Source organism: Phalacrocorax carbo, chromosome 18, assembly GCF_963921805.1.
Source record: "Phalacrocorax carbo chromosome 18, bPhaCar2.1, whole genome shotgun sequence".
NCBI lineage: Eukaryota > Metazoa > Chordata > Aves > Suliformes > Phalacrocoracidae > Phalacrocorax > Phalacrocorax carbo.
The window spans coordinates 938,114-965,000 of NC_087530.1; the positions used below are offsets into that span (position 1 = coordinate 938,114).

The 26,887-nt window shown below is 52.1% G+C and overlaps 1 protein-coding gene across 8 annotated transcripts in view; it reads right to left on the reverse strand.

Moving 5' to 3' along the window:
• Positions 1 to 4,694: 4,694 nt before the first annotated feature.
• The window catches only part of PBX3 (PBX homeobox 3), a 114,012-nt gene continuing 91,819 nt past the window's right edge, over positions 4,695 to 26,887 (reverse strand). For 3 of the 8 annotated variants that reach the window (XM_064469127.1, XM_064469126.1, XM_064469123.1), the window contains exons 3-9: positions 25,101 to 25,342; positions 19,385 to 19,575; positions 16,990 to 17,125; positions 10,162 to 10,327; positions 8,791 to 8,903; positions 7,874 to 7,963; positions 4,695 to 4,883 (exon numbers count right to left, since the gene is read on the reverse strand). In XM_064469127.1, the coding sequence (XP_064325197.1) occupies positions 4,791 to 4,883; positions 7,874 to 7,963; positions 8,791 to 8,903; positions 10,162 to 10,327; positions 16,990 to 17,125; positions 19,385 to 19,575; positions 25,101 to 25,342 (1,031 nt within the window). In that variant the 3' untranslated portion in view covers positions 4,695 to 4,790. The other 5 variants (XM_064469124.1, XM_064469125.1, XM_064469128.1 and 2 more) reach the window with 5 other exon arrangements.

A 26,887-nucleotide genomic window follows, 5' to 3' on the forward strand; every position in this document is an offset into this window, starting at 1 on the left:
AGAGAGCGGCTTCGTATTTCAGGTGCATGGGGGAAACGAATTTGGTGGCAGCCCAGCTGCCCAGCGTGCCCGCGGGAGGCGAGCAGCACCCACGTCCCACCTGGGAAGCCCAGCAGACCGATTTAGCATCCTGCTGTCCCAGGCAGCCCCTCTCCACCGTGGGCGCGACAGCCGGGGAGCTGCTGCGCACAAAACCTTCTCCTGCTCTCCGCCACTAAGGGAAGGATAACTGGCTGGGAATTCTAATCATATATTATATTACCGTGTCATATTAGACTAATAAAATCCTAATATGATACAGGAATGGGGAGCATATCATAACTCCTCTGTGGCTAATACAATGCATGCAATAAATCACTCCCAGGGCTTATCCTTAACAATTGTATCAGTGCTTTCTGTGTCATGCTGATAACTCAGTCCCTCTGATCTAATGGTTCACTTTTCTTCACAGTCCATATGGCAGTGACATTAAAGCTAATGAAATAAAATAAAATTTGCCAATCTTTGAAGAATCCCATTCTTTAAAAAGATGTATTTTATTAACACAAACTGGAAACATCTTCAGTTACTCGGAGTTATTTTTATCACGTTGGAAATACATGGCACAGATATTGGCATCAGCATCTTACATCCGACTCGCATGTGGTCTTTGCAAAAGACATCGCTACAGGATAACACCGCGTCGTTCAGCCTAGCACATTCAATGCCGAGTTCGCATCGTCAGCAGAGCTGTCCCCGTTGAACCAGTCCCACGGGGGCATGGATTTTGCCGTGCCGGAAGGTCGCAATCTCCCCGACTCTTCCCTTCCTGGGTTGAGGATTCCTCGTTGCATCCTAGGCCAGGTACAGAGGGAGCCGGGAGCTTGGCGTCTGAATGCCAGGGAGAGGAGGTCGTCGCCTGCTTTGCTTTTGGCACACGAAGGTTTGCTTTCCTTCGTGGGGCTGTGAGGGGGCTGCAGAGGCTGCTCCTGTAGCCCTGCGAGGTGCAAACCCGGGCGCATCTGCCGGAGCACCAGGCACTGTTTCCCCCTGGCTCGGGGCTTCTCACAACCCCTCCTGCAGGACCCCCGGCCACCGGCAGCTCCTCGGAGCAGTGGCCATGCCGTGGTCCCCCCGGCCCAGGTGTGGAGCAGGTCGGAATGAGCTGGGGCTGGTCCTAAAAGCGGCTGCTCCAGCCACGCACAGGGCAGCACCGCGGGTCTCTCCTCCAGCCATCCTCGCGCCCGTCACAGGCCCGTGGTGCACGGTGATGCGGTGATGACAGCGGCACGCGCCTTTGTCAGGACGGTGCTGGGCACAGGAGACGGTGATTCCTGGCACCCGCTGCAAATCCCGCCGGCCGTTCCCGCTGTGCTCTGTGCGGGGTCTCTGGGCCGGCACCCCCCAGGCCCGCGGGAGCCACAGCCCCGGGGCTGGCGGGCTTTGCTCCTCCGTCACCGCAGCACACGGGAGGCTGCGGCGGCTCCGGTCGCAGCGATGCTCGCGTGCGCCGACAGCTCAAACCTGGCCGTGGGGAACCAGGATTGCGCCACCAAGCAGTCCCACGGGCGGGAGGGCTGAGGGTCGGCTCCCCATGCCAGGAAGGGCACGCGGCGCTGCGGCAGAGGTCCCGCGCAGCTGGGGGGCTGCGGCCCCCGTCGGGGTGCGTGCGCAGAGGAGGGATCTTTGCACGAGTCACCGTTCCTGCGCGAGGCTCTGACGGCCCTTCGGGGTGCAGCTACTGGGTGAAGCACAATACCATCAACAGCATGATCCTAATACTGGTGCTTGCAGTAAACCTTTCTGATGTGTGATTGAGCCTCAAGGACAAGATGTTTATTATTTGCCATGTAACCACATGGCTGTTCTCCAATGTAAGGAAAGGCCAAATTGCACTTGTAATTCAAAGGGACCCAAAGCCTTAATGCTGTAAAGAAGCACGCTAATGATGCCCAGCGGGTGCGGGGCATGCAAGTGCGGCCCAAAGGTTGTTGATGGCCTTCCTATGAACCTCCTCAGTGTGTGACAGGTCCTTGCCTGTGGCCAGCAGAGATGTGATCAAGATGAGGGACGTCTGTGTGTTCATTACGCTGCCTACGCCTCCACTGGCACACTTTACATTTAAAATACTGTTTCCATTGAGCTGGAGCACGAACACTGAGAGTGTGGACTTGGGGAGCTCCATCAGCAAATGCAAATCGTTCGGTGCTTTGTCCTCCGCACACAGAAGTCTTCGGCCTCCACGGTCCCCATCTGCCCCGACTCTCATTAACTGATAACGAAGGCTTTGCAATGCACGTCTAGTTATTCACTTATTTAAACGCACAACCTGTGGCGGAAGAAGCCGAGGAGGTGCGCCTGCTCCGTAACCACAAGCAGAAGCAGTAACTGGTGCACGAGGGCACGCGCGATGCAGAGGGAGAAGAGCGTGGCTGCAGTCCTGGGGGCAACACCGGGTAAACAAAGGTCTCTTACAAAATAACCTGATACAAGAGTTGTAGATAAGAAAAGCTGACCCACAAGCTAATTGAATCATGCAAATAATCGTTTAGCCACCAAAACAACACCTAAGGGCTCCAACAGCTGCCTGGAAAGGAAACGTGGCGGGCAGGCGGCTCCTCCGAGCGCAGCCTGGCCTAGGCCCCAGCCTAGCGCAGGCTGGTAGTAGTGAGCGCTAGCCCTCCTCCTGCCTAGCTACACTAACCCAAGTAGTGAGTAGTTATATTTATCAAAGACCATTTGCTGCAAGTGATTAACGTTAATTTGATTTCCTGTGAGTCAATTTCCTTGAGATATGGTAAATAGGCTATTACCTGTTATTGACCTTTACTTTATTAAAAAGATTTAAAATTAGCATTTATATATATACATCCTTCCAAAAAAGTTTTTTTAATAAAGAAAAATATTTTTATAATCACATTACACTTGCTAGCTGAGGCTGTAGTTCCAAAGTTAATGTTAAATAAAGATGGTAATTAAGAGTGAATATGATGATGATTTTTAAACTCATCTAGAGGACTGACCCCTTCCTTCGCCTCCACTTGAATTTTCGCCCAGCAGCGCAGGGTGGAGGCGGAGGCAGGGGCTGGCGGGCGCAGCCTGCGGGTGGGAAGCCCCTGCCCTGCGGGCGCCCGCGCCGGCTCCTGCTCCCTGCCAGGACGCGCCTCGCCCAGGGCTTCCAGCCCTCCCCGGGCACGAGGGCACCACGCGCTGCCGGCATTTAAAGAAATGCTCGGCTCCGGCTTGGTGGCAGCTTGCACTTCTGGCAGCCCACTCGTCCCCTAGGTCTGACTTAAACTGAGCGGGAAGAAATTACGTCAACGTTTGATCATGAAAGCAAAAAGTTTATTCATGTTTGAAACTACATATAACTACCACGAGGAAGACTTTTCAATCCAGGGTGTAATCCAGTTAGAAAGTAACACGAAACGGTTTAATACATTAGAATCACTGCCACAAATTATTTTCATGACTCAATCAGTTTCAGAATCGCATACAATACAAAAGAGAGAAAGAAAGGGCCCCCTGTTACACAGGGGGAAATATACAGTACTGAATACTGAAGTCTGTATGCATTACAATTAGTTGTTGGTTTTTGCGTGGATTAGTAACAAGATGAAGAACATTCAAAATGTTTCTCAGTATTTACAACAGTTTCACTGTTTTGTGTTAAACCTAAGACCCCATGTTTCCACTTCCGCTCCTTTAAAAGTTGCCAACGCAACCCTGATTCTTTTAAAAGATTACAATGTACATTACATTTCATGGGGAAACGAAGAGTTAATTACAAGATGCAAAAAGATAAGAAAGAGACAAACTACAGCGTGAGTATCGTTCAGAGGTAGTAAGTGAGCACTCTAAGCTACAGAACATGTTGAAAGTCTATTGGTTTGTATGAGTTCGCATGAGGTAATAAAGCTGTGTTTGATTGGTGAGATGTATAAATACTCTTTTGCTACACTATGTACAACACTCCGTATGATGGTGCTTTTTTCCTTTGCTTTTTTCCTTTGTTTTTGTTTGTGGTTGGCTGCCAAGAAGAGGTAACAAATCCTGGCAGGCGTGTGCAGCACCTAGCTCGTACTGTAAAACCCCGGGTCTTGGCTTTCACAGAGATCAGCAGCAAGCGTCTTCATCTCCTAAGAGCAACCAACCTATGTCCGGCGTCGAGACACAGAGAGGAGACTCGGGGTCCGGGCAGTTTTAGCAAGAAAAGATGCTCCTGGTTTCCAATCTAATTTGTCAGACAACAGATCACAACAAAAATGTGACGAGTAAGGATTCTTAAACACAACCACTGTCAACCGAAATAACCGAACAGCTCTTTTTATTCCAACTCTATAAGAGATATGAAAAGATTAAACACAATCAAAGTCTGCAACTCATTTCGACTTCCCATGGAAATATGGACGAAGTTAAATTTAGGTGAGGTGTTTCTTTGCGTCTGCTCTTGCTATTGAGGTTAAGCTTGTCCTGTACTTTTACCCTTAAGGCCAAGTAATTGGCAACTGTTAGACCAACATCGTTAAAACTGCTGATAATAAATTATGATAAAATAGTTACAGGGCTATAAACAATGCTAAATCTTGGCCTAATTGGATAAAGTGCTTTTTAACATTGTGTGTTTTAAGTATAAATACAAATGATTATGATACCTTTAAAAAACAGATTTACCAAGTTTTCTAATAAGACAAGGTTTTACAGTAAAGCTGTAGGTGGTTGGCTACAAAAAAACTCTTTCCTTTTTCTCCTGTGACTCTGAATGCGCTAATCAAGGCATCTCAGCTCAGGGAAAAAGTGTTGCTAGGAGATTAGTTAGAGGTATCAGAGTGCACACTTCCCGGCCCTTCTGTAGGGGAAGTCACAGAAGATGGAGTAGTTGCGTCCTGCCAGCCTCCATTAGCCTGAAAAGGGAAAAACAATTCAATTGATACAATTACGCATTTTAATTACACCGTACACGGAAAGTATCAGACCGGCGAGCCCGGGGTTTGGGAGGAGATGCTCTGGGAAGGAGATTTTCCTACACTCCCTCCGGCTGCCGAGTTTGTGAGAGGGAAAAGCAGCAGGCGCTGCGGGAGGACGCGGGAAGCGCGCTCTGCGGTAACGCCGAGCCTTCGGGGAAAGACAAGCCGGGAAGCCAGAAGCCGTTTAGCCAGATGTTAGCCGCAATTAGGACTTTGGGATTTCTGCAACGACCATCCGCGCTTTAATGAAGAACATCCCTTCAGCCGACACTTCAGCTTTTTCCCCTGAGAGGACGAGTCTGGGGCCATCGCGTTTAACCCCCTCGCCTCCCCGAGTTCGGCATCGCCTTTCTCCGCCCGGCAGAGCCCTCTGCAGGGCTGCTCCGCCCGGGGAGCCCGGGTCCCCGCGACTACGGCCCGCCAGCACGCCAACGCAGGGCTCTGAGGCGGAAATGGGCTGCTCGGATCGGTTTCCCAATTATCTCTAAACGCAGCCCCTGTTTCGGACGTCGCTCCGCGTCTCCGCACGCCGCCGGCCCTCGCCGCGTCAGGCCTGCATCAGCAAGAGCAGCGCTCAGGAACAAATTTGCCTTACGTCTCGGCCGGTCGAGGCAATTGCTGAAATCAATGTCTGATCAAATTTCTGCTGTGGCAGACAGCTTGTCGCTACATATTTTTATGTCAGTCAAGAAGAGGGAGGCGCGGGGCTCGTGAGTTGGGGGACGCTGAGTGGAAGTGACGGGGAGGCCTCTCCGCGCAGCCCGCGAGAGCCGCCCCGGCCCCGCGCTCCCGCTGCCCCCGGCCTTGGCAGGGACGCTTCCCGGCAGGGAAAGGTTAGCCTATGCTAATGTGCTTGTGACGTGCTTCGTCGCGGAAACAACGCGGCCTGGCTGGGCCGGGGGCTGCGGTACCGCCGCTCTGCCGGGAGGAAGGGGCAGGGGCAGCGATGGCGTCGCGTGGGACCTCCCGGCCGTCGCCCCTCGTCACGCCGGCCCCGAACCCCGCACCCAGCCCGGCTAGGTTTTACGTTAAAGAAAGTAAACGTTCCTCTACCGTGACAAAAGAAAACACTTTGTGGCTTCAACAGGAGGAGAAAGAAGCCTCGGTAATTATCTCCTTTGCAGATTAAAAACAGCAAACGGAGGAGCTCTTATCCTGACAAACCCAAAGGTTTGGGTTTGGCTTCTCTTAAGGAAAATTAATGGCAACATCAACCTGCAATCACATGGAGGCTGAAACCTCACCACCCGCTTTAAAATACTCAACTGTTCAGACGCAGCCTGAAAATGTACAAAATCCTGCTCCGAATGCAGAGGCACTGCTGCTTTTTTATTTTTTAAAGATATGAGAATCTACTTAGAGAAATAAAAACTCTTGTGCAGATATGAGTCTAAAGATATTCCATCTGAAGTAAACATCATTCCTCTTTTATCCAAATTTATAAACAACAAATGTACAATATTTTTACTCAGCTTGGCAGCTGGAGGAGAGGTTGTCAGCAAGCATTCTTTTTTTCAAATAAATTAATCCTTACTCTGGTGGTTTGAGATTATGCACTGTATTATACAACAGCGCCTTATCAGGCCTCATCAGTGAAGATGGAATTCATGTCTGTAAAATGCTGCAGGCAATCACAGTTTCATATTTTATCATGTTGATAAGGATATCGCAAATTCTCTGAAGCATTTCAAAACACTTAAATGAAAAAGGAGAAATGCAACTAAAAGGCTTTTTATATGGTTTGTTGTGGGTTATTATGAGTTATTTATAAACCCAAAAAGAAAGATTTGACATTTCAAATGTAAAAGATTTGAGTATTTAATGGTACTTTTTTCCCTTTACAATTGAACATCTTCAATCACATTTTAAATCATTAATATTTACTCTCATGGCAAGTGGAAACCCAAAAAGAGGGAAAAACCTCCCATTCCCCGTGGCCGCGGTATCTCGCACGGCCTCCCCGGCCTCCCGCAGCCGCCCTCCCTGCAGGCTCCCAGCGCTGCTCAGCACCCGCATCCCGATCCACAGCGGGTCACGACCGACAGGGGCGGCCCCTGGGACGGGGAGACGGCCGCGAGACAGGGAATTCCCTACAGTAATTTTAAAGTCCATGAATATGAAGGAAAACAAATGAAAGCCACCTCCCAAGCAAATATGAAACATTAAAAAAAAAAAAAATGAAAAAATCAAAGCATTAATTGTTGAAGTTGTAAATGAGAGAAGCAAGCTGGAAACGAAGGATGGAAAAGATCTGCCCTCGCCACAGAGGCTGCTGCTGTGGGTGGTATTTCATCCCAGGCTTTCACGCCGACGGAAGAACAGATCTCTGCGTTTATTTATCCTGGCGCCTTGTGTGCAGGCTACGGGGTCCAGCCTGCGAGGGTCTGAGCACTGTCACATCTCATCGCTTACAGGGAGAGGCAGGACATTTAGCACCTATCACCATCAAGCCATAACCTCTCCATTTGCTAGCATCTGTTTGCCAGACCTTCTACTCTCCCCGTCTGGAGTAACGCGGCCAAAAGTACTTCTCAAACACAGGAGAAACGTGCACCCTTGAAATGGCTCAAAGTACATCGAAAGCACAGCCCCGGTGTCTGATTGTGGGCAACAACAAACACACGTACAGAGCTATCTGACCATCTCTGTGCGAAGAACAAGAGCCTTCTCTCCAAGGCTATTATTTTTTAACTCATAAGGCTGAAAAATATAAAAATTCGAATCGCTTGCAGTCACGGCTCTAGGAATTTCTCTCTTCTTACGCTATCAAGACTCACGGGCGTAGCAAGGGCTACTCTGCGGTTCATCCCCAAAGATGCGATATTAAAAAACGCTACTGCAAGAGTAATTAATACATGCGTTAATGGCTGCATTTACCTGCCACCGTGCTTACGGCTCTCCAAACTATCGTTCCCCTGGGTACTCACATTTAAATTATGTGGACTGTACAGTGAATTTCCTCCCAAGCCATCATTGTATCCTCCCGTCTGATTGATAACATGACGCAGGGTATCCACCTTAAAGTAAGGGGAAACAAAATTCATCATTCCAAATCTATTAAAACATCATCACTTACAATAGGCAACATTTTGAATTATGTGAGCCAAAAGGGTTTAGCACCTTCTATGAAAGGCAAATTTATCAATCAAGAATGACTGGCAGAATTTCAACAAATCCTTGCATGTTAAAACCCATACATCTTTGCGTCTCACACCAGCCAAACAACAACTTCCTCACAGCAGTGCGTCCTGTAGGTCCTTCTTAAGTGTCTGCAGCAAAGTGCTGTGCATATTTATACGTCTGTATGTGCTTGCATGTATGGGAAGAGATTATGGCATATATACTGCATATAAAAAATGGAGTTAGCCCTGCCTGAAAGGATTGGAAAAGTGACTGAGAATGAGTTGTATTTTAATAGCTCAGTTAGATGTGTTCTGACATTTAAATAAATAAATAAATAAAAGTTTGTCCGCTCAATGAAAGAAAGATGTTTTTTTAAAAAAAAGGAAAAACAAAGGAAAAAAAAAAAGAAAAGGAAAAAAAAAGAAAGAAAATTCACTGGATTTACAGTGTCCATGGAAGTCAGAAGCACCCAATCCCATTCCATGAGCTCAAGCCAGAGCCGAATGCATTCACAAAGCTTAAAGTTTCAATCAGAAAAAAATCACTCTTTCCTTTATATTTGTGAAATTCAATGCTGGGGTAAGAATAGGTCACATTCAGAAATATGCAGCCTCCACTCTGCAGCGAGGCACAGACCATTGAATAGAGCCAGAGTAAGGTGGAATTTTTAGCCCAAACCCTACCCTGCTAGAAAGGCCCTACTTTGGGGCATTTCTCCTACCTGTGACTGCACATTGGCTCCGACTTGGGACCCCTGGTAAGAATCCCCATTCAGACTCTGCATGTTCATGAACATGTCCCCAGAATTTGGGAGGTTAAAAGAACCAGAAGAACCTGGAAAGGAAAGAGTTAGGTAGCTGAATAACAGAGAGCTGCAAATATATAACCCCAGAGACCTGAGGGCAGGGGAAGGAGAAGAAGACAGGAGAGGAGAAGGAAAGGCAGCGCACAGCAGAGGGAAAGCTGCTGGCCCCGGCACAGGGCGAGCTCGGGCTGCCGGCCCCCCGCCCACCGGCTCCGTGCGTCCCGGCGGGGGCTGCCGGCTCTTGCCACCGCGCCGGCTGCGCTACGCTGGGAAAGCCCCGTGCGACCCGGGCCAGCTTTTCCCTCTGGAAGAGCAGCCTGGACCACAACAGGTTTTCATGTCGAGAGCTTTCCTCCGGTGGATCCCTGCCTCGTGAGATGCTATCACCAAACACTCGGAGAAAAACTCACTTCGAGTCTGTGCGTAATGTCGCCTTCAAAAGGAAATGGCTGGTAATTTCTAATTAGCCGATTTATTACCATCAGAGGAGGAACCTTTTTCTTACTTCCTTTTGATTAAAGCTTTTTTTTTTTCCCATGGATCGTTATACCCTTTAGAAGTTGTCTACAACTACGTCGCAGCAAAACTTCACTGTAAATAGTGTCAAACACATCTGTACTTTGTGGAAGCCTTTGCCTCTGGAGCCCAAAAAAGCAACTTCCTCTTTAAACACTCCCCCTACTAATTTAATGCTTAGATTTGTAAAATGTCAACAACACACTAGCGAGACAATTTTTAAATACTGCAGAAGAACATGTGGTAGAGCAACTCCAAAATAAAAGTTGCTTAGATTTCTATATGTAATATCAACTCCATTTCAAGCAACGCAGAGTTTAAATTCTAATTAGTGCAAGCTAAAATATTCCTCTATTTTGTTCTTATCTTGACAATAAATTTAACAGTCCTACAAAAACAGACTTGGAGCTCTGCCTCATTTGATGTTATTTTCATTGAACAAGAAAAAGCTTAAAATATCTACGGAAGCAAAGCAGCTGCCAGAAGCCCGAGCCAGGCAGGCGTTACCGCTGTGGGGATTATGTGGGTCGCCCGTACGGCCGCGGGAGCTTCGCCACCACCGCCGCCACCGGGACCACCTGCGGCAGTGCTCAGCCCTTGCAGCGGCCCGGCATGGAGGTCCGTGGGCTTGCCACCACTCCCCGGGCCACGCTTAGGTCTGCCAGGGAGCTGCAGCCTTCTCAGCCCGACCGCACTCACTAGGGCGCCATCGAGGGTCTTCCTCTACAGACCGCCCTTCGGGATGCTTTAACGCACGAGCCGGGTACGTACCAGAGTTTGGTGTAGTGGGGGAGTTTGTCTGGTTGTTCTGGACAGCCGCGGCCACGGCGTGTGCTGCGGTCACGGCCGTCTTTGCTGCGTAGAGGTTGGCTTCTTCCTGGAACTTCCCGATGTTCTTCTTGTACCTGATTCTCTTATTGCCAAACCAGTTGGACACCTGCCGTGGGGAGAGGCGGGAAGAGTGAAGGACACAAAGCGCTTGACCCAGCAAAGCACGAGCGCTTTGAGACGTCGTGTTTGGTCCAGCAAATGCACGTGCCCCAGCCCCCACCCTGTCTGCCAGACGCTCCCCTGAACTAAGCAGTAACCGAGGATCAGTTAAATATTACTATGGATATAAGTGTGATCTGGCTCTGCCGCTCTGTCGGCAAACCGAGGCACAGGGGGTGACTCTTTGATGACGACACATATCCTGGAGCTTGCTGCACCGTTTAGCACAGCATTGTCTCCTACTACCATGAGCCATTTGTCAGTGAAATCGGTGCAAGAGCCCCAGAGCTGCTGAAAGGGGACCAAGGTCCGGCTGAGCGAGGGCGAGCAGGCAGTGAGAGCAATTGTTCTTTATTTTTGGGCTGGAACAACCTTGGCAGCCCACTCACAGAATTGTGTTTGCTTGGCTGAAAATGAAAGGAATCATATAAATCAATAATGGCTGAAAAGTCACTTTGTCATCTCCCTTTGAAGATACTCCGCTGAAGCCAAGATGGCTCACGGGGCACCATTAACCCACGCAGAGGTCATGGCTGGAGCCACTCAGAAAAGTTTGTACAATCTTTCTCAGCGGCTTTGTTTAACTTCAGCTGCTGTAACAGAGCTCCTAAATAACGAATTCAGGACGACGGCCAAGGCTGCCGAGACATAAAAGCATCTGCAACACCACAGAGGTAAAGGGAGGGGCCGGTAAGAACGCAAGTGGTTATCGGCCCTCCCTGCAGCGAGGGACCCAGCCACGTGGCGAGGCTGGGGCTGGGGTCCTGTGCTCCCCGGGACCCCCACGGCTGCGCCCCGCCGTGAGCCGCGGCAGCTCTGCGGCACCTCTCACACCCCCGTGCTCCAGCGCAGCGCCCGGTAGGGCACCCACACCACGGCACCCAGTAAGGCACCCGGCTGCCAGGAAGAGACGAATCCTGCTGTATTTTATGTAGCTATAGCTTTTGTTTAAACACAATTAATGAAAAGCCTCTAGCTTTTAACGGTAATATGAACGGTACCTTATACATTCTGTTCCCTAGACAATACTCCACTGTATTCTATATATTGCTCTTAATATTACCTTGTCAGTCAGAGAAGCAATAATACATTAATGAAACCTAGCAAATAACTATTGTGGACAATCAGATGATGCTTTATTAACAGTTTCATAATTGAGGAATCTCTGTACACCAACTGTATTGTCCACGGATGTGTGCGAGACCCCTCTGTTTATGCACACCCCTGGACCAATCAAACAACAGCCATCACTAATAAAGGTTTATTTAATTCTCACAGTAAAATTTTAATATCACCAGCAGCCTGGGGAAGCCTCAACGAGTGGATTTGCTTGACATCAGATCGTTTCCATTCTGCTAGTCCCAATACTTCTTAATCTTTAATATCAAGGCAATTAAAATTAATGGCCACTCATCCAGAGCCACTGTGGGCAGTGTTTCCTTGACATCAATTGTTTGATGGGATTACCTAGAGGTTAAACTAACAAGCAAGGTTTAATTGGAAGCAATGAGAGGAGCAGCGATCGTACGTTATGTTTAACCCGCACACCACATCTCAATGAATATCCAGAAACGTTAAACTATTCCTGAGATTAAAGCGCGCGCCCTGCGCACCGGCAGAGCGTGGCGTCCGGGGCAGCCCCCTCCGGGGCAACACGGTCACCTCCCGGCCGAAGGACTCCTTGCTCTTCCACGAAGCACAGCAGCCAGGGCGGCAGCAGAGCGTGCCGTGGCCCGGGGACGCGCAGGGGCTCCGGCCGCAGCCCGGCGTGCACGGCCGACGCGGGCAGCCGGACGCGGCCGGGCCAGGGCCAAGGCACCGCTCGAGAGGAGGCTGTGCCAGGCAGGGTTTAGGCTGGATTTAGTGCAGTGACGTTCCTCCTGCGGGGCTGCGCTGGCTGCCTGCAGCTGCCTCCTCGCCCTGCCCTTGCCGCTGGCACCGGCGCCGCACCGGGACGGGCCGCGACACTGGTGCCGGTGCCCCCGCGGTCACCACCGGGGCCGGAGCAGCCACGGTGCCCTGGCTCCCTGCCCAGCCCCACGCTCACCCTAAAAATGGAAGCGGTCTTCATCGTGAGCTCCTTCACAACACATTTTTCATTAAAACAAACTATCTCTTCACATAAAAAAGCAATGAACATCTTTCTCCTCCTGATCATTGAAGGCCAATTAATTAATTGGGCTTAATTGTATACTACATTTCAAACAATACTGTTGCACTTATTTATCATGTTAATTGCAATGTTAAATAAAAAGACAATAAATTATTACTTAAATTATCAAGATGCCTAATGTGGGATTTGGGATGGGGCAGGCCTGCCTCGTGTCTCCGCACCAGCTGATTTCATGGGATAAATCAGCACTCGTTCCACAAAAGATGCAGCTGACACGAGAGCATCACTGCTGAAATTAGTGAACTACAGATTTATGGATCACAGCGATTTTCCCATTGTGTTTCCAAGTGTTTGCGGCACACAGTTTATGTGCCACGTCTGATCAAATGGCACAAAACAGAAACATTTGAAAAATCAGTGTGGCGCAATTATGGCACATGATCCAAAACTAAGAATTTTACCACTAGAAACTATTTAATTAAGCTTGCATCTTTCCCCACGCCTCCTCCTGGATTCCCCTGTGAGGTCAAGGGGTAAGAACCGACACATCCATAGCTCTTCTGCTTAGGGGAACGGACAGACTCAGAAGCAGCAGGGGCAGGAGGGGTGCGAAAACCAGCTTCTGCATTCTTTCTTTAAAAGAATTTTAAATATATTCCCTTGTCAAGCACATCCTTCTTTTGTTTGAAGCAGTGAAAAATTTTATTGCTGTAATCCACTGACACGCTTTCAGCAATGACTATGCCCTTTCTATAGCCCATATGATAGACTGATAGTTGTTCATGACACCCTGAAAGAGGCTCATCTGCAAAAGTATAAAACATCAGCCTCGCAGCCATGGTAAGGAGAGAACAGATGATACAGTTTATCTCCCTCGAACACGTGCTGATCGGGTAGCTCTAAATTACAGCCGACGATGTTCTCTGTTAAGGGCATTTTTTTCCCCTAGAATTACCTTTTCCATACTCTTAAAAATGAAATTGTGTGAGGTGTTCATCTTAACAAATAGTTTGTCTTTATGCTTTTCTTGAAAAACCTTCTCTACATATTATTTTAAACACCGATATCAAAACTGAAACCATCTATCTCCCATCTGCAACTAAATGATTCTGGGAGACAATTTTCTTTGCAGCTCAGTAAAGTGCTATGGCAGCAAGATTTCCACTGAGCTGCTTAATCCGGGGGGAGGACGACCCAAAACACTAATTAAGTGTTTGAGGGAGAAAAAATTCTGCCATGAATCTGCCCCCAGCATTTACAAGGCACTTACAGTACAAGAAACACCTTGGATCATTAGGAGAGGCTACAGGGGAAGCCTGGCTCAGCCAGAAAAAGGACGAAGCCTCTTCATCAAACATCAGCCACAACCTCCAGGAGTCTGCAAAGCCATCCGTTAACTTCACACACACACACCCCCCCTCATTTTCCAGCTCTCTGCACCTCTGGGGCACTTGTAGCATGGGAGTTAAACGGGGCACGGTGCCAGGCAGGGCGACGTCCGAGGGGCTCCTGGTCAAGGCTGGAAATACGTGCGCTCAGAGATTTTTCACAAAAGCCCTGCGCAAGGTGTAGCTCAGTCACTCGCTTGGATGCCGTTGCTTATCCCATGTGATGCTACTCCTGCCAGTATTTTAAATGACTGCTCAATTCACCCCTGATTTCTGGATTGCATCCTCTGACTTCTGCTGCCAAACACCAGAGCAGTGTGCGCTGGGCTATTTTACAGCGCTTGCTCAGAGCTTTTCTGCTAGATGGCCTCAAAGTAATATATATATATTTTGGTACAAAGAAAGACAACTCCAGCCCAGTTTGACCTAGTAAATACCCTGCAATCCCGCCGTGTGGCCTTTGGAAGCGCCTTTGAAAAAATCAAAGATTACGATGTCCATAGCATTCATGTTTTCTACTTACGACAGCAGATCTCTCGGGAACTCAGGCACCCCCGCTCTCACATACAGGCTCCTCTCCCATCAAATGATGCATTGCCCCATTTTCAGGCTTTCCCATCATCCAGCGCTTTTCCTAGCCATCTAGAGTATCTGGCCAGAGTGAAGCTCTGCCCGTGGCCCAGACCTGCATGTCTGGCAGGCAGTGCCTGGGTCGTGTGGTCGGTGCTGCCCTTGCTCCAGGCTGGGAAATGTCAACCTGCGAAGCCCAGGCTGCTGTACGCAGCGCTACAGAGGACGCAGTGCAGCTACTCCCATCGCTCACCCAGACTTCCTAATGGATTCAAGAAACAACTAATTCATGCTCATATCAAATATTAAAGAGACAAACCTATATTCAAGTCACAGGCTCGCTGCTGCCGCTACATTTTTGGACCATCTGCCTGCCTTTTATTTCATTCTACAACATATACATTAAATCTTATCAAACAACCAATTAAGAAAGAAATCAGATCTATTAGCACTAGAAGCAATCAGTTACGGCTTCTCAAATGTTCCATCTCATTTCCTTCAGTCACTTCAGCCTTATCTAGATCTAGCTTTTTATCTGTCCACTCTGCGGGATCACTAACTCCTCCTCTGCCAGCCGCAGCTCACTGTCCGCTGGGTGGACACAAAACGTCTCTTCAGCAGTCCCAGTGTGCTCTCTACCATGTAATCTCTCCCAGTTACAATTTGCCAGCAGAGCCGAAGAACTTTTGGTTTCTCCGGGTTGGTGCTGATGGCGTCGCCTCTCCTAACGACACAGCACGTTGGCTGTGGGTGCCTTGGCTCACGTGGGAAGATTACTGGACACCACTTATTGGAGAAATTGCTATAAACCACCTCGTGCCAAGAGGATTGAAACCAGCAGCAAGATGTAGGGCCGCAGACCAACGTACCCAGGTACATGTGTGATCTCGGGCCGTTTGGCCGGTTCCAGGATCCACGGCAGCCGCGGGGAGGCCTGTGGGCGTGGGAGAGCTGCCCAGTGCCACCACGGCTGCCCCTGTACCTGCCGGGGCTGCTGCCGCTCACACGATGCGAACAGCGATGAAGGAGCAATGTGGGAGGGAACGAGTTTGGTGCTGAATTTCCCCCCAAAAATTCCCGCTGATCACCACAGCCTCTTGTAAGTGGACTGGGAGAAACTGTCCCCATCTCCATCCCTTACCTTCCCCTGGCACCAGGCACCTGCGCTTCCCACCCCGTTCGGAGCATGGTACGTGCTGCATGCCAAGGAGGGAGCCAGGAGAGAGCAAGGCACGCGCACATCTCCGCCGGCCTCTCGTGTCACAGGGCAGTTTTGCTACGGTTTGTACTGAGGGTGCATCCAAAGTCAATTAAGTAATATCAGATCTGGGGGAGCTGGGCAGCCTTTCATTTGAAAGTCTTCAATAAAGTGCCTGAATTTTTCATGCATTCAATGGAGACCTATAAAGTAAATCTCAACTCAGGTTTTAATTATAAAGCTAAAGGTTGCATTGCTAATAATGCCAATACTGCAGCCTGCAATCATTAATAGTTAACACATTCGCCGCGGGCACTGTTCCTCTAAAGGACCTGAAATATTGATAAGCGGAGCTGATGGAGCTGGGAGGAGATGGCACGCCAGCCCTCGCAACAGGGAACGGGGCGGCTGGAGAACTTGGGCACTGCTGGTGAGCGTTTCCTGCCGCCCAAGCGCAACCTTCCCCGAGCTGCGTGAGCCACACTCGTTTGGTTTTGTACTGAACGTACAGGCCACAAGAAACGCAAAGCGTTATTTTGCTTTTTAAGCTATCTGGTGAAGGACAGCTCGATGGAGCGGTGCCATCGGCCTGAACGTCGCTGCGAGACACCAGTCCAGAACTGTAAACGTACTTCGGCCTATACAGAAAGCAGCCGCAGCCAAAGAGAGCGCGCATTTCTGATTAGGGAGATGCTGGTTTTCTTGCATTAACTCCACAGTAACATCTGTTAGATGCGATGAAAGGAGCAAATCTGCTTTGTACATTTTTGCTCCAGAGAAACCACTCATGTGACTTCAGTGTATCAAGAAGCTGAATTTCTGGCTGGCTTAGAAAAACAACTTCAAGTAATCAAAGAAGTTCTGATCTATAGATTATATGTTTGTCAATAAACTGGCCTTCCCCCAAAATAATGGTAGGTTGTAATGAATTCGTAACAGACAGAAAGGCTCAGCTAGGAATCTTCCTGACTGCGCAGAAAAAGCTGACGTAAAGTAGGGTGCCAACCTTATAGCCTTTTTATTTCTATCTTCATCTTCCTACGCATACTCTATTTTTTCACCCCAGCACAACCCCGGCCACCCGCAGGCACGCTGCCTTTCCCGCAGAGCTTAGTCACGTTCCATCACACTGCTGAATTTTATCATGGTCAATAGAGCAAATGCGAAGGGCTCACAAAGGTGCTCTGGGCAGGGACCTGCTCCGTAACGCAAACCTCTGTCGGAAGCACGTCCCAGAGCCGGGTGGGAGGCGGCAGCTTTGCCAGGGGAGCTGGGAGGTCGTTGCACTGCCCGGGGTGCAGAGGGACAGGGGCCAGGACCCGCTCCCACCCGCCGCTTACCTGCGATACTGTGATGCTGCATTTCTTTGCCAGCTCTTCTTTGGCTTCTTCACTGGGGTAGGGGTTACTGAGGTGGGAGTAAAAATACTCATTCAAGATTTCTGTGGCTTGTTTACTGAAGTTACGCCTTTTCCGTCTGAAATGAGAAAAGAAAACCACAGCTGTTCTTCCAGATGCGAGCAGGTCTGGCAGGGTCAGCTGGGGTGGGAGCGACCCTCGTTTCACATGCCCGTGCCACAGCACGCAGCAGCATGGCAGCACCGTCTCAGTACCCCGATCTCTTCGGGGCAGCCCTCCATCGGGGCTGGGCTCTGTCCTGACACCGTGCAAAGCGGACAGGAGGCTGCAACACCCATGTTCCTACATCCAGCCTTGCAAGGGTCTGGGCTCTGCTTCTGGCCTCGGCACCACCCACCTGGGGCTTCATCCCACGGTGCACGGGCACATTGTGTGCTGCGGCAGAAAGCATAATGAAGCAAAAGGCAAGGCAGGACGCTGAGCCGGGCAGCCTGCCTGTAGCACATCCACACCCAAGTACACAACCCAGCCTGAACCTCCCCGCTGTTAAATCACCCTGTGCTGACAGCAGCCTAACGCTTTCCCTTTAGCAGCGGGGCAGCTGGGGCTCCTGCACAGGTGTCTAGGGTGAGCACAGTGGAAAAGGACGGGGCAGCCTCACTGCCGTGTCCTTATGTGGCACCCTTTGAGCTAATGGGCTTCCGTGAGCAAGTGGCTTTCAGGGCTTTGCGAGGGACAGCCATCTGCACACCCTCCGGCCGAGGGCTGAGCAGGGCGCAGGCTCCTGTGCCGCGTGGGACGGGTGCCGCGGCGTGCAGCTTCGCAGCCTTCGCCAGAAAGCGAAGCCTTTGCGCAGCACCTGCCTGGCACGTGCTCCAGGCGGCCCGGCAGCGAGGCAGCACCGGCCGGGGAGCGGCGCGGCCGGCAGCCAGCCCGCCGCCGCGCTCCCGACGCGCCGGTTACGGCGGCAGCACCCGCACAGCTGCGGCGCCCTGCCTCCGAGCTGACGCGCTGCTCTCCCTCTCCCCAGAACGTCCCCTCGAAAGCACTGGTTAAACATTTCCTTCAGAGCTCCCTTCCCCTCGGGGCTGGTTGCAATCAAGCTGCCGGCGCCCGAGGCCAGCAGGCAGCCGAGTGGCAATCCCCAGCGCTCTCTTCCAGCAGGATCACGACGCTGCTAACTACGCTGTATCCTGGAGCAGGCAGACTCCCTCCCCAGAGCTATGTTTATCTCATTACTGTGCTTCCGCTCATTTTGCCTTATTTACCTTCCTCCTTTTTAAAGAAATCACTTTAAAATGTGCATCTGCAAGCTTTACCTTTTGCAGCTACTGGAGCTCTCCATAGACATTTCCTCCAACTGTTTGTAATTACCCTAATTTGCCACACCTGCCAGTGACCTCCTTGTTAATAAAATTATTTTGCTCTTGTTTAGCTCCTCACAGCTTTCAGGTGTGAAGCATGAGCTAGCTGCTGACGGCAGGCTCTGCGTGGTGCCTGCTGCTCCTCCCTGCTCTGCCGGGCTCAGCTCCTGCTCCGCGGGACTCTGCCAGCTGCCAGGGTCCTGCTCTGCGGATGCGAGCCCTGTGAAAGGGCTGGGGCTGGGGGTTGATATCCGCCTCATCAGGGCTTCCAAACAACTTTGGCTGTGCCTATAAACCCCCTCCTAACCGCTGTCCACCCGTTTCCTTGCAGCCTGCAGAAAGCACAGCCCGCTCTGGAGGCTGGCTGGCTGCGGGGACGGGCGCTGGGCTCCGGCAGCGACACGGGCGTCCAAGGGATGCGTGTGCTGGCCCTGAGCGGCTCAGAAGGTGCTGCCTTCTCCCATGCCCCTGTCAGGCAACAGCTTGCTGGGAGACAGGCCAGCAGATGTGGCTTTCGGAAGCATCGTCACCCTTCTTATCTCAGGCGTGCGCGGCTGCCAACCCGGCATCAGCCGCAGCCTGTGGGCACATCCCTCCCAGAGAACTTAGCTCTTCCATTACAGGGCCAGTGTTTTGCAAGGCAGGCTTTATGCTGCGAGACATCAGTACCGGCAGCCATTTAAATAACTGACGGGGTGACAAAAGAGCCCTTTGCACAAATCCTATGTGACTCCCGCATGAGCGGGGTAAACAAGCGAACATCGGGTAAACAAGCCTAGTCTTTGCACTAAAATATGTAGAAAAGACATTGCTGTTTATGAAAGCTCTGTGCAGGAAACCCCCCCCGGGTGAAGGAGGAGGGCCCCGGCTGTTTGCTGGGCCAGAGCAGCCCCTCCCAGCGGGTCCCTGCCCATGCGGGGACGCAGCTCCCAGCAGGCCCAGGCTCTCCTTGGGCTGCCCAGCAACTGCCCCTTCCCCCCAGCAAGAGTCAGGGGCGCTCGTCTCTGCCTTACCTGGCATCGAGGAACCTTGATCTTAAAATCATTACTGCTTCACAAGTACTTTGTTTGAGTTGCATCTGGATGGAGCTGAATTTTCGATGAATGATGCCCACCATCCTTTCGATCTCCTTGGGAGAAATGGGTCGTGTCCGGCTCTGTTCTCTGAGAAGGTTCATCACATGTGTGGTAAATTCATTACATGCCTGCAAAGGAAAGAGAGGCTTAGAAATTGTTTCATGCCATCCCACAAAGACACAGGCTCGGGCCTGGCTGCTGGGGAGGACGCAGTGCCGGGGGGGCTGGGGGACCCTCGCGCTGCCCCGTCCCTCCCGCACACACGCAGCCGCGGGAGCAGATCGCGGTACCGTCGCTGAGACCCGGGACTGTCCTGCGGCAGCCAGGGGAGCCGAGCGCCCGCGGCACAGCTCTGTCCGCACTTGTCCCTTCCAGAGCAGGCTGTGCCCCCGCGGCCCCCCCCAGACGGTGGTGGAGAGGCGAGGTCGGGATCGGCACGCGTAACGGCTGCGGGCGGGAGGAGGATGCGAGCGGGGACCAGCAGGGGCTCAGCAGCCGAGTGAGCAAGACCTGGCAAGGGCTGCCCGAGCTGCAAGCCGCCGAGCCCCGCGCAGGCAGGGTTAACGCCCTGCAGCAGGCGAGGGTCTCTAGACCTTTCTGAGGCACCACGTGCACCCCCTTAGAGGGTGGGTTTCAGCGAAGCCAAGCTGCAGCCCGGCCCCCACTGCGCTGCTGAGGCGCTGGAGGAGGGAAGGCACGAGGAGCCATCAGTTATCAGTCCCAGGCTGTGCAGGCAAACAGACACGATGATATAAACTTCTCCAGGCTGCATCATCAACAGACGCCGCCTGATCCGAGCCTCTGCATGACCAAGCGGCTGTCACGCTGGCATCCCGGCTTCCCCCACGCAGGCTGGAAACTGCCACGAACTCCGTTGATTTATTTCTCCCTTATCTCTCTCAAAAACAAACCCCAGGACTCCTGTCTGCTAGGCGGAGCTGCACGGCGGCCACGGGGCTAATCCCTTCCCGGGGGCCAGCCTGGTACTCGAGCACGTTCCAGGCACTAAGCTACCCCTGTCCCGACGGAGCCCTGGGAAGAGGAGAGGGGCCGGGCACTGCTCCATGGGGTCTGTGGGCAGAGCAAGGCACACTGCTCTCCGCTCCCCGAACCCTTATGGGATGAAGGTGGATGTACGCTGCGTCTGTGGGAGGTCTGTGCAAGGGCCAGACACCGTAACTCGCTGCTGGGCTGCGATCACGGCCAAACAAGGCCACAGGATTTTGCCCTCGTGCACCTAATGTAACGGGCAATGAGCACGATGGTCAGCAGCCAGTAAATCACACGGAGGAAACGCTGCAGGTCTCTCGTCCAGACCCCGAACGTTACAAATCTGTTTGACTCTGGCTCCCCTTTTTCCTCTAAGCCAGGGTGAAAAGTATCTACGTAATTTGTCTGACAACTACATTTTCAGGGATTCTCCTGCATTTCAATAGACTGTGCAAGGGAAAGAGTTAAAAGTGAAAAGTTTATGCATCTAAAAACTCATAATTTCCTATAACATTTGCTGAACGTCTCACAACTTATTAAGTGAAGCCATCTATGAATGCAAATGCTGATTAGCAATTTGGCAATAGCCCAACATTCGCAGAATTCACATAGCTTTTCTTTAAACCAGTAGTTCATACATGATTAATTAGAACATCTCATTTATGTAGTGTGCACTTTAGCTCATTACTCTAAGTAAAATTCGTTAAGTATTTACATTTAGATAATTAAAATCTGGGTACACCCTTAAGAAAGATGCATACACTTCAGGCAAAGTGATTTTTTTTTCTTTACACTACTGAAAGTAAATTACAGGCTAATTTACATCCTTGCAGCACCCGTTTGGAGGCAGCGCTCCGGCGAGGCGAGGCTCGAGGCTCGGCGAGCCCTGGTGTAGACGCCCTTCGCCTGCCACCGCCGAGCGCGCCGAGGCCCCCGTGCCGCGGCGGCCGCGCCAGCTCACCGCCGCTCCGTGCCAGCGCACGGCCAGACGGCTCCTCCCGCCAGCTGCCGCTCCCTGACTTTCTCAAAACTTTCTGAGCTCCAGGTTGAGGAGTTTGACACATCTCATCCTCGCTTCCCATTGGCGTATTTTCTCTCTTTCTGTTTTGACATTTCAGGCAGCAAAGCTCGCAGAGGTGACCAGCGCCACCCGCTCTCGCCACGCCGAAGAGACGGGGACACTGCCCTGAGCACCCCGGAGAGCAGGAGTTGTCCCAGAGATATGGCTGAATCCAAGTATTTGGCACAGAAAGAGCATTTCAGGCACGCAGCTTGCCACGTGCCCCCTTGTTTGCAGATCCAGGGAATTCAGGTTTAAAGTGCAATAAAAATTGGCAACTGTTGCATTAGAAATATTTTCAGATATGCCTTTTCTATGAGAAATATTTCTCCACAAATATAGTATCAAAAATTGGATGTTTCAAAGCTAAAGTGAGTTTCTTGCTTTCAAGCAGCAAATATCATGCCCTGCATTTACTTGAATTGCTTGATGAGGCTTCGTTCGGTTACAGCTACTTAGAGGGCATAGTTTTAATTTATCTTCACCAGCACCTCCCATCTGCAGAGCTACTTCAGTGCAGCCGAGTGGAAGTAAGCTCGGAAGACTCTGATGCTTTGTCTTGTTTTCTCTTGTTTATTTATAGCATCCCAGCTACTTGATCCCTTTTTCAGTACTATTTTTCAGGCCCCTGCTTGGTGCCCGAGACATTATTAATAATGTCAGGTTATAAGTGATGGCCTTGTTAACCTGCTCAGAAACCTTGTAGGAGCGGGGATGCTCCTGCTAGCCTTAATGCTTCATCAAGACTCCTCAAGACAAGCACAAGAAAAAGAGAGGAAATGGCCCAAAACACTCTTCAGGGGCACGGCACCAGCCAGCGCTCCGTGGGGCTGGCGGTGTCTTCCAAGCAGCCGCACTTCACCCCAACTTGGGGTGAATTCAGAAGACATCTGTGAACTCGGGAAGCAGGTTCCCAGCTGCTCCGGGAGGCCTGGGACCCTTACAGTACTTTTGCCTACAGCAAAAAATGTATTTCAGTGTAATTATAGAAGATAGCTTTCAATATGTCATCTCTATTATAGTAGCTGTAAATTATGGAAGGAGCTGCCTGCGTACGGCCATTTCTCCCGGCGCATGGCAAGGGGAGAGCTGTGTGATGGCGTGACACACTTTCCATTTCTCTTTCTTATTTTTTTTTTTTTCCCGAGCACGTTCCCTAACTGGCAACAAATGTCAGGATCAAACTCTGCCTGGAAAGCATCTCCAGGAAGACGCTCTGGCTCCTGCTGCCGGCTGCAGCGGGGCCGCAGGAGCGCCTGCGCCAGGAGAGAGGTGGCAGGAGCTGCTCCCCCCGCGCGGGCAGGTGCCCCTGCGTGGGGGCTGAGCTGCTCCCCGGCTGCAGGAGGGCACCCGCCTCTCGTCAACCTGCAGCTGCTGGAGGCAGAGACGCAAAGTCCTGGCTGCCTCTTGGCTGCGGAGACGGGCACTGCGTTGAGACAAACCGGCAGGAGACGGTTTGCTGCAAGGCTGGGGAAATTATCATATTTCTGTAGAGCAGACGTTGCTGGGTGTCAGGATCAACAGGGAAGCATACATGTTTCAGATCAGCTCCACCTCTCTCTCCTTCTCCTAGCAGCGTTTGAGCATCCTCCAAAGTTTCCCGTGGTGCGGACGGATGGCTGTGACATTTCAGCCGAAACCTTTGTAAATGGAGCTACAGGGCTAAAAATGCTACCGCTTCCCCCACATCATTAAACTTATTAGAGTCAAAGGACACTTGCCAGGAAACGGCTGCAAGCACCGACCTGCAGTTGTTTGTCCCCAGATCTATCTCCAGCCTGTGTCCCCGTGGCTTTATAAGACACGCTCCTGCTGGATGGCGCTCATTAATCCGGTGGCCATCCCCATCTCAGCGCTATAGGCGGCACGCTGGGCCCTGCAGTGCACGGAGAGCCCAAGGGTCCGCGCAGGACATTTGGGGTCCTTGGAGGGTGCCAGAGGGGGTCATTTGAGGGAGGAAAGGAGATTTGCACAAAGCCCCTGTCAGTTATTTGCTCAGTTATTTGTTCACCACGACACAGAGAAAGAGGCGGCACAGACCAGGCAGTGCCGCCGGCGCCCGAACCACGCCGGCCTCGCGCCAGCCGTGTGCCACCCGGCCCGCAGCCCTGCCAGCATCCGCGGCAGGACGCTGCGTGCACTGGGCCGGCCGGCGCCGCTCCGCCGCAGCCCCTCCACGCTCCACCGGTGCCCCACACCCACTCCCCACCACCCCATCGCCTCCACCGCGGCCGGCGCTCGGCTGGCACAGGTCAGCTGTGTCGGCAGGGGCTGCCACAGACCAGGGCTTTGTTTCTGGTGGCATAAAAAAGCAAAGCAAAGTAGCCAGGGACCCTTCAGAGGGTCTTCACATGAAAAAAGGGAAACTAAAATAGTTATCGAGGCACCCAGGCCCTGCTTCACGCTGGTGAGGCCGGGAGGGAAGCATGCCGAGGCAGAGCATGGCGCGGGGGAAGGAGCCGGGCAGCACGGAGCGCTCTCCTCCTCGCCCTCGCAGTTCTGAGCGGTTTTATCACTGCCTCCACATCTCTTTTGTGGTTTTGGTCTGAACAGCCCGACACTTTGCCGTGATGGGCTGGGGGCAAGTGCAGGACTTCCCAGCTCAGCTCGGGAAACCACCAGCTGATGAGGTTCGCTGAGCTGATTAGGCTCAGGGTTTACAAGCTTTATTAGGACACCTCTGGGAGGGGAAAATTAAGACATCGCTTGAGGCTTGCGAGGGCCAGGGGTCTTGTGCCATTCTTCCCTCCCCCATCTCCTTTGATGCCTTTGTTCACTGCAAAACCAGAAAAGAGAAGAGGCAGAGCAGACTGTCCCGCAGATTACAGGGAAACCGGGGCGGCGCGGCCCCGCACCCCGCGGGCAGGAGCCATCCTGTGCCCAGCACCCGCCAGCAGCACGTGGCAAACGTCCCCGGCGCCACCGGCGTGGCAAATGTGGCGGGTCACCAGGTCCCAGCAGTGAACTTAAACCCACGGGTCTCTGCAGCACACTCTTCGCTGCAAGCAAAGACACCGAGTGCCAGCGTCCGCCTGAACAGGGATGTCCGTATTTCCTATCCACAGCAGCAGCTCCTGAAGCCCGGGCCAGGCGCTGTGCCCGCACCTCGCCGCCAGCTCCCCTGCAACCTGCTACGGCCAACCCGCCGTGGCCGAGCCTCGCACCAGAGCCTCCCGCCGCCTGCGCCCGTGGGCCGGGATCACAAGCACGGCCCTCACCTGCCCGCGCTCCCCGACTCGCCAGGCCCAGCCTTGCAACGCTTCATCATGGGGCACGAAAGCGGCATCGAGTGACAGACAACTCTCCTCCTCTCTCCCTCTCTGGGCTGGCTCAAAGGGGACAAACACGGGCTCGGGTGTTTCTTTTATGCGGTTACAGACAACAGAAAACACTCAGGCATGCAAGACATGCATCCTGGGTCCACCAAACGGCTCCTTGAAGCCCAACGGACTCCCGTAGCATCACAGCTCTTTACGGGGGAGAGGGGTGGGGAAGGGGAGGAGGGGATGTGGTCCGGAGCTGGGCAGCGGCGGGCGCTGGCAAGCGGAGGTGCGGAGGAGAGCAGCGGCAGGTACACGTACAACTGAGAGGCTGATGTCTGACCTGTTCATATTTCTCCAGCTCTGTGTGATAGATTTGTCTGATCTGGGTCAATTTGGCTCTGTAATCTGAGTGTTCAATAGAGTTATCTGAAGACCCTCCAGAGGCTGCTGCGGCTGCAGCTGCTGCCGCCGATCCCCCACCTTTCTCCGGACCTGAGACTCCTTCTGCCAGAAGCATATTGTCTAGTCTCATTAGCTGGGGATCGGGAGGGTCTTCCTCCTGGGCTCCTCGGATGCTCAAACCTTGGGCAGAAAAGAGAGAACAAGAGAAAACACAGTCAGTATTTCTTGCATCTGCCCGGCCGCTGCCCGCTCGCTGCACGCCTGCGAGGAGCCCTCCTGCAGAGCCCTCCTGCCCCGCGGGGCCACGGGGACCGGACCTGCCCACGGCCCTTCCTCCGTCCCTGCGGTGCTCCCCGAACGGGCACCCTCCTCTGGGGCAGGCCCCGGGGAACCGCAGCCCAGGCAGATGCCGTAGGGTGACGGCAGTGCTGTAGGACCCTCTCGGTTCCAGGCAGAGCAGGAACATCTTCAGGGCGCTTTTAAAGGACCCTGCTGAACCTTTAAACACCTCACGGTAAGTATTAAAGGAGTATTCACATGAGTACAGAGACATATGCCTTCCAGTTGCTTTCCAAGACACAGCTAAATCTACACAAGGCTGGCATTATCCTATACATTATATCACTTTGATGCAAGACCGTGTGGTAAAAGAAAGCGCATTATTTATTTGGAAATAATTGATTTGCTTCTCATTTCCTTCCAAATGGATCTAAGCACCACGTTATTCTTACAGAGACTTGTACCACTGGATTCCACCCCTCCTACGAGCTGCAAGCGTTGGTTTAAAATGCCTGTGGAAAAAACTGCCGCTTGCTCCTCAACTACGGGAACCTCCAGGCAAAAAGCAGGGAGGTGCTGCGGCTCCCACCGGCACAAATCCCGTGGACACAGCCATTTCCACGCACGCCCGCGGTCTCTGGCTCCACACCAGTGGAGCTGGAATTTCACGTTGGAGGAGGGAAATGGTGGAGACAGAACTAGGGGCACGGCCTCGGGAACAGCCGCTGGGGAGCGGGGTGGGGGGCTCTGGCAGCCCCTCGCGCAGGGCGTCTGCTCACAGGCCGCGATACACGAGAAGGAATTAAACTTCCCCTTGCTGTGCCGGAATTTGGTCGCTATTGCGACGCCAGGACATTGAGTATGTGTTTGAAATCGCCAGTGCTCTTGCGCTCATTGTTGGGAACAACATTTTCAATCTAATTTTTGTTTTAAATCGAGAATTTCCAAAGCAATGCTCAGTCAGCAATCTCTTCTGCGTCCTATAGATCAAGGCTGACAATTTGTAAGTTTAATCAGGTCACGCAGGCACGGTCCCAAGCTGTTATCAACAGCGCCGAAAAGAAAGTTTAAAAATAATTACGGTTGTACAAAAATCACTAGAGCCATGGTTTCCTGAATCAACATTTCCATTAGAGATGCAACACAACCACGTACATCCCAGCCCAATTAACCTCTTTAAATCCGTTTAAGAGCAGGTATTCGCGCTCGGGGTAGAGCGGGTCTGGGGGTCTGCTCTTGGCACCCCGCGTGTTTGTGCGGGCACCTGTGCCCGTCCCCGCTCCTGGCAGCGGCGCGGGCTCCGAATGGGCTGCGCCAGACGTGGCCGCGCCATCCGCAGCTGCCAGGCGTGCAGCTGAGCACCAGCCATGCTGCAGAGCCAGGGACAGCAGCCGCTCCCGTACACACAGATTTCACCCTCGGTGTCCTAAACCCCACGCGCAGCGG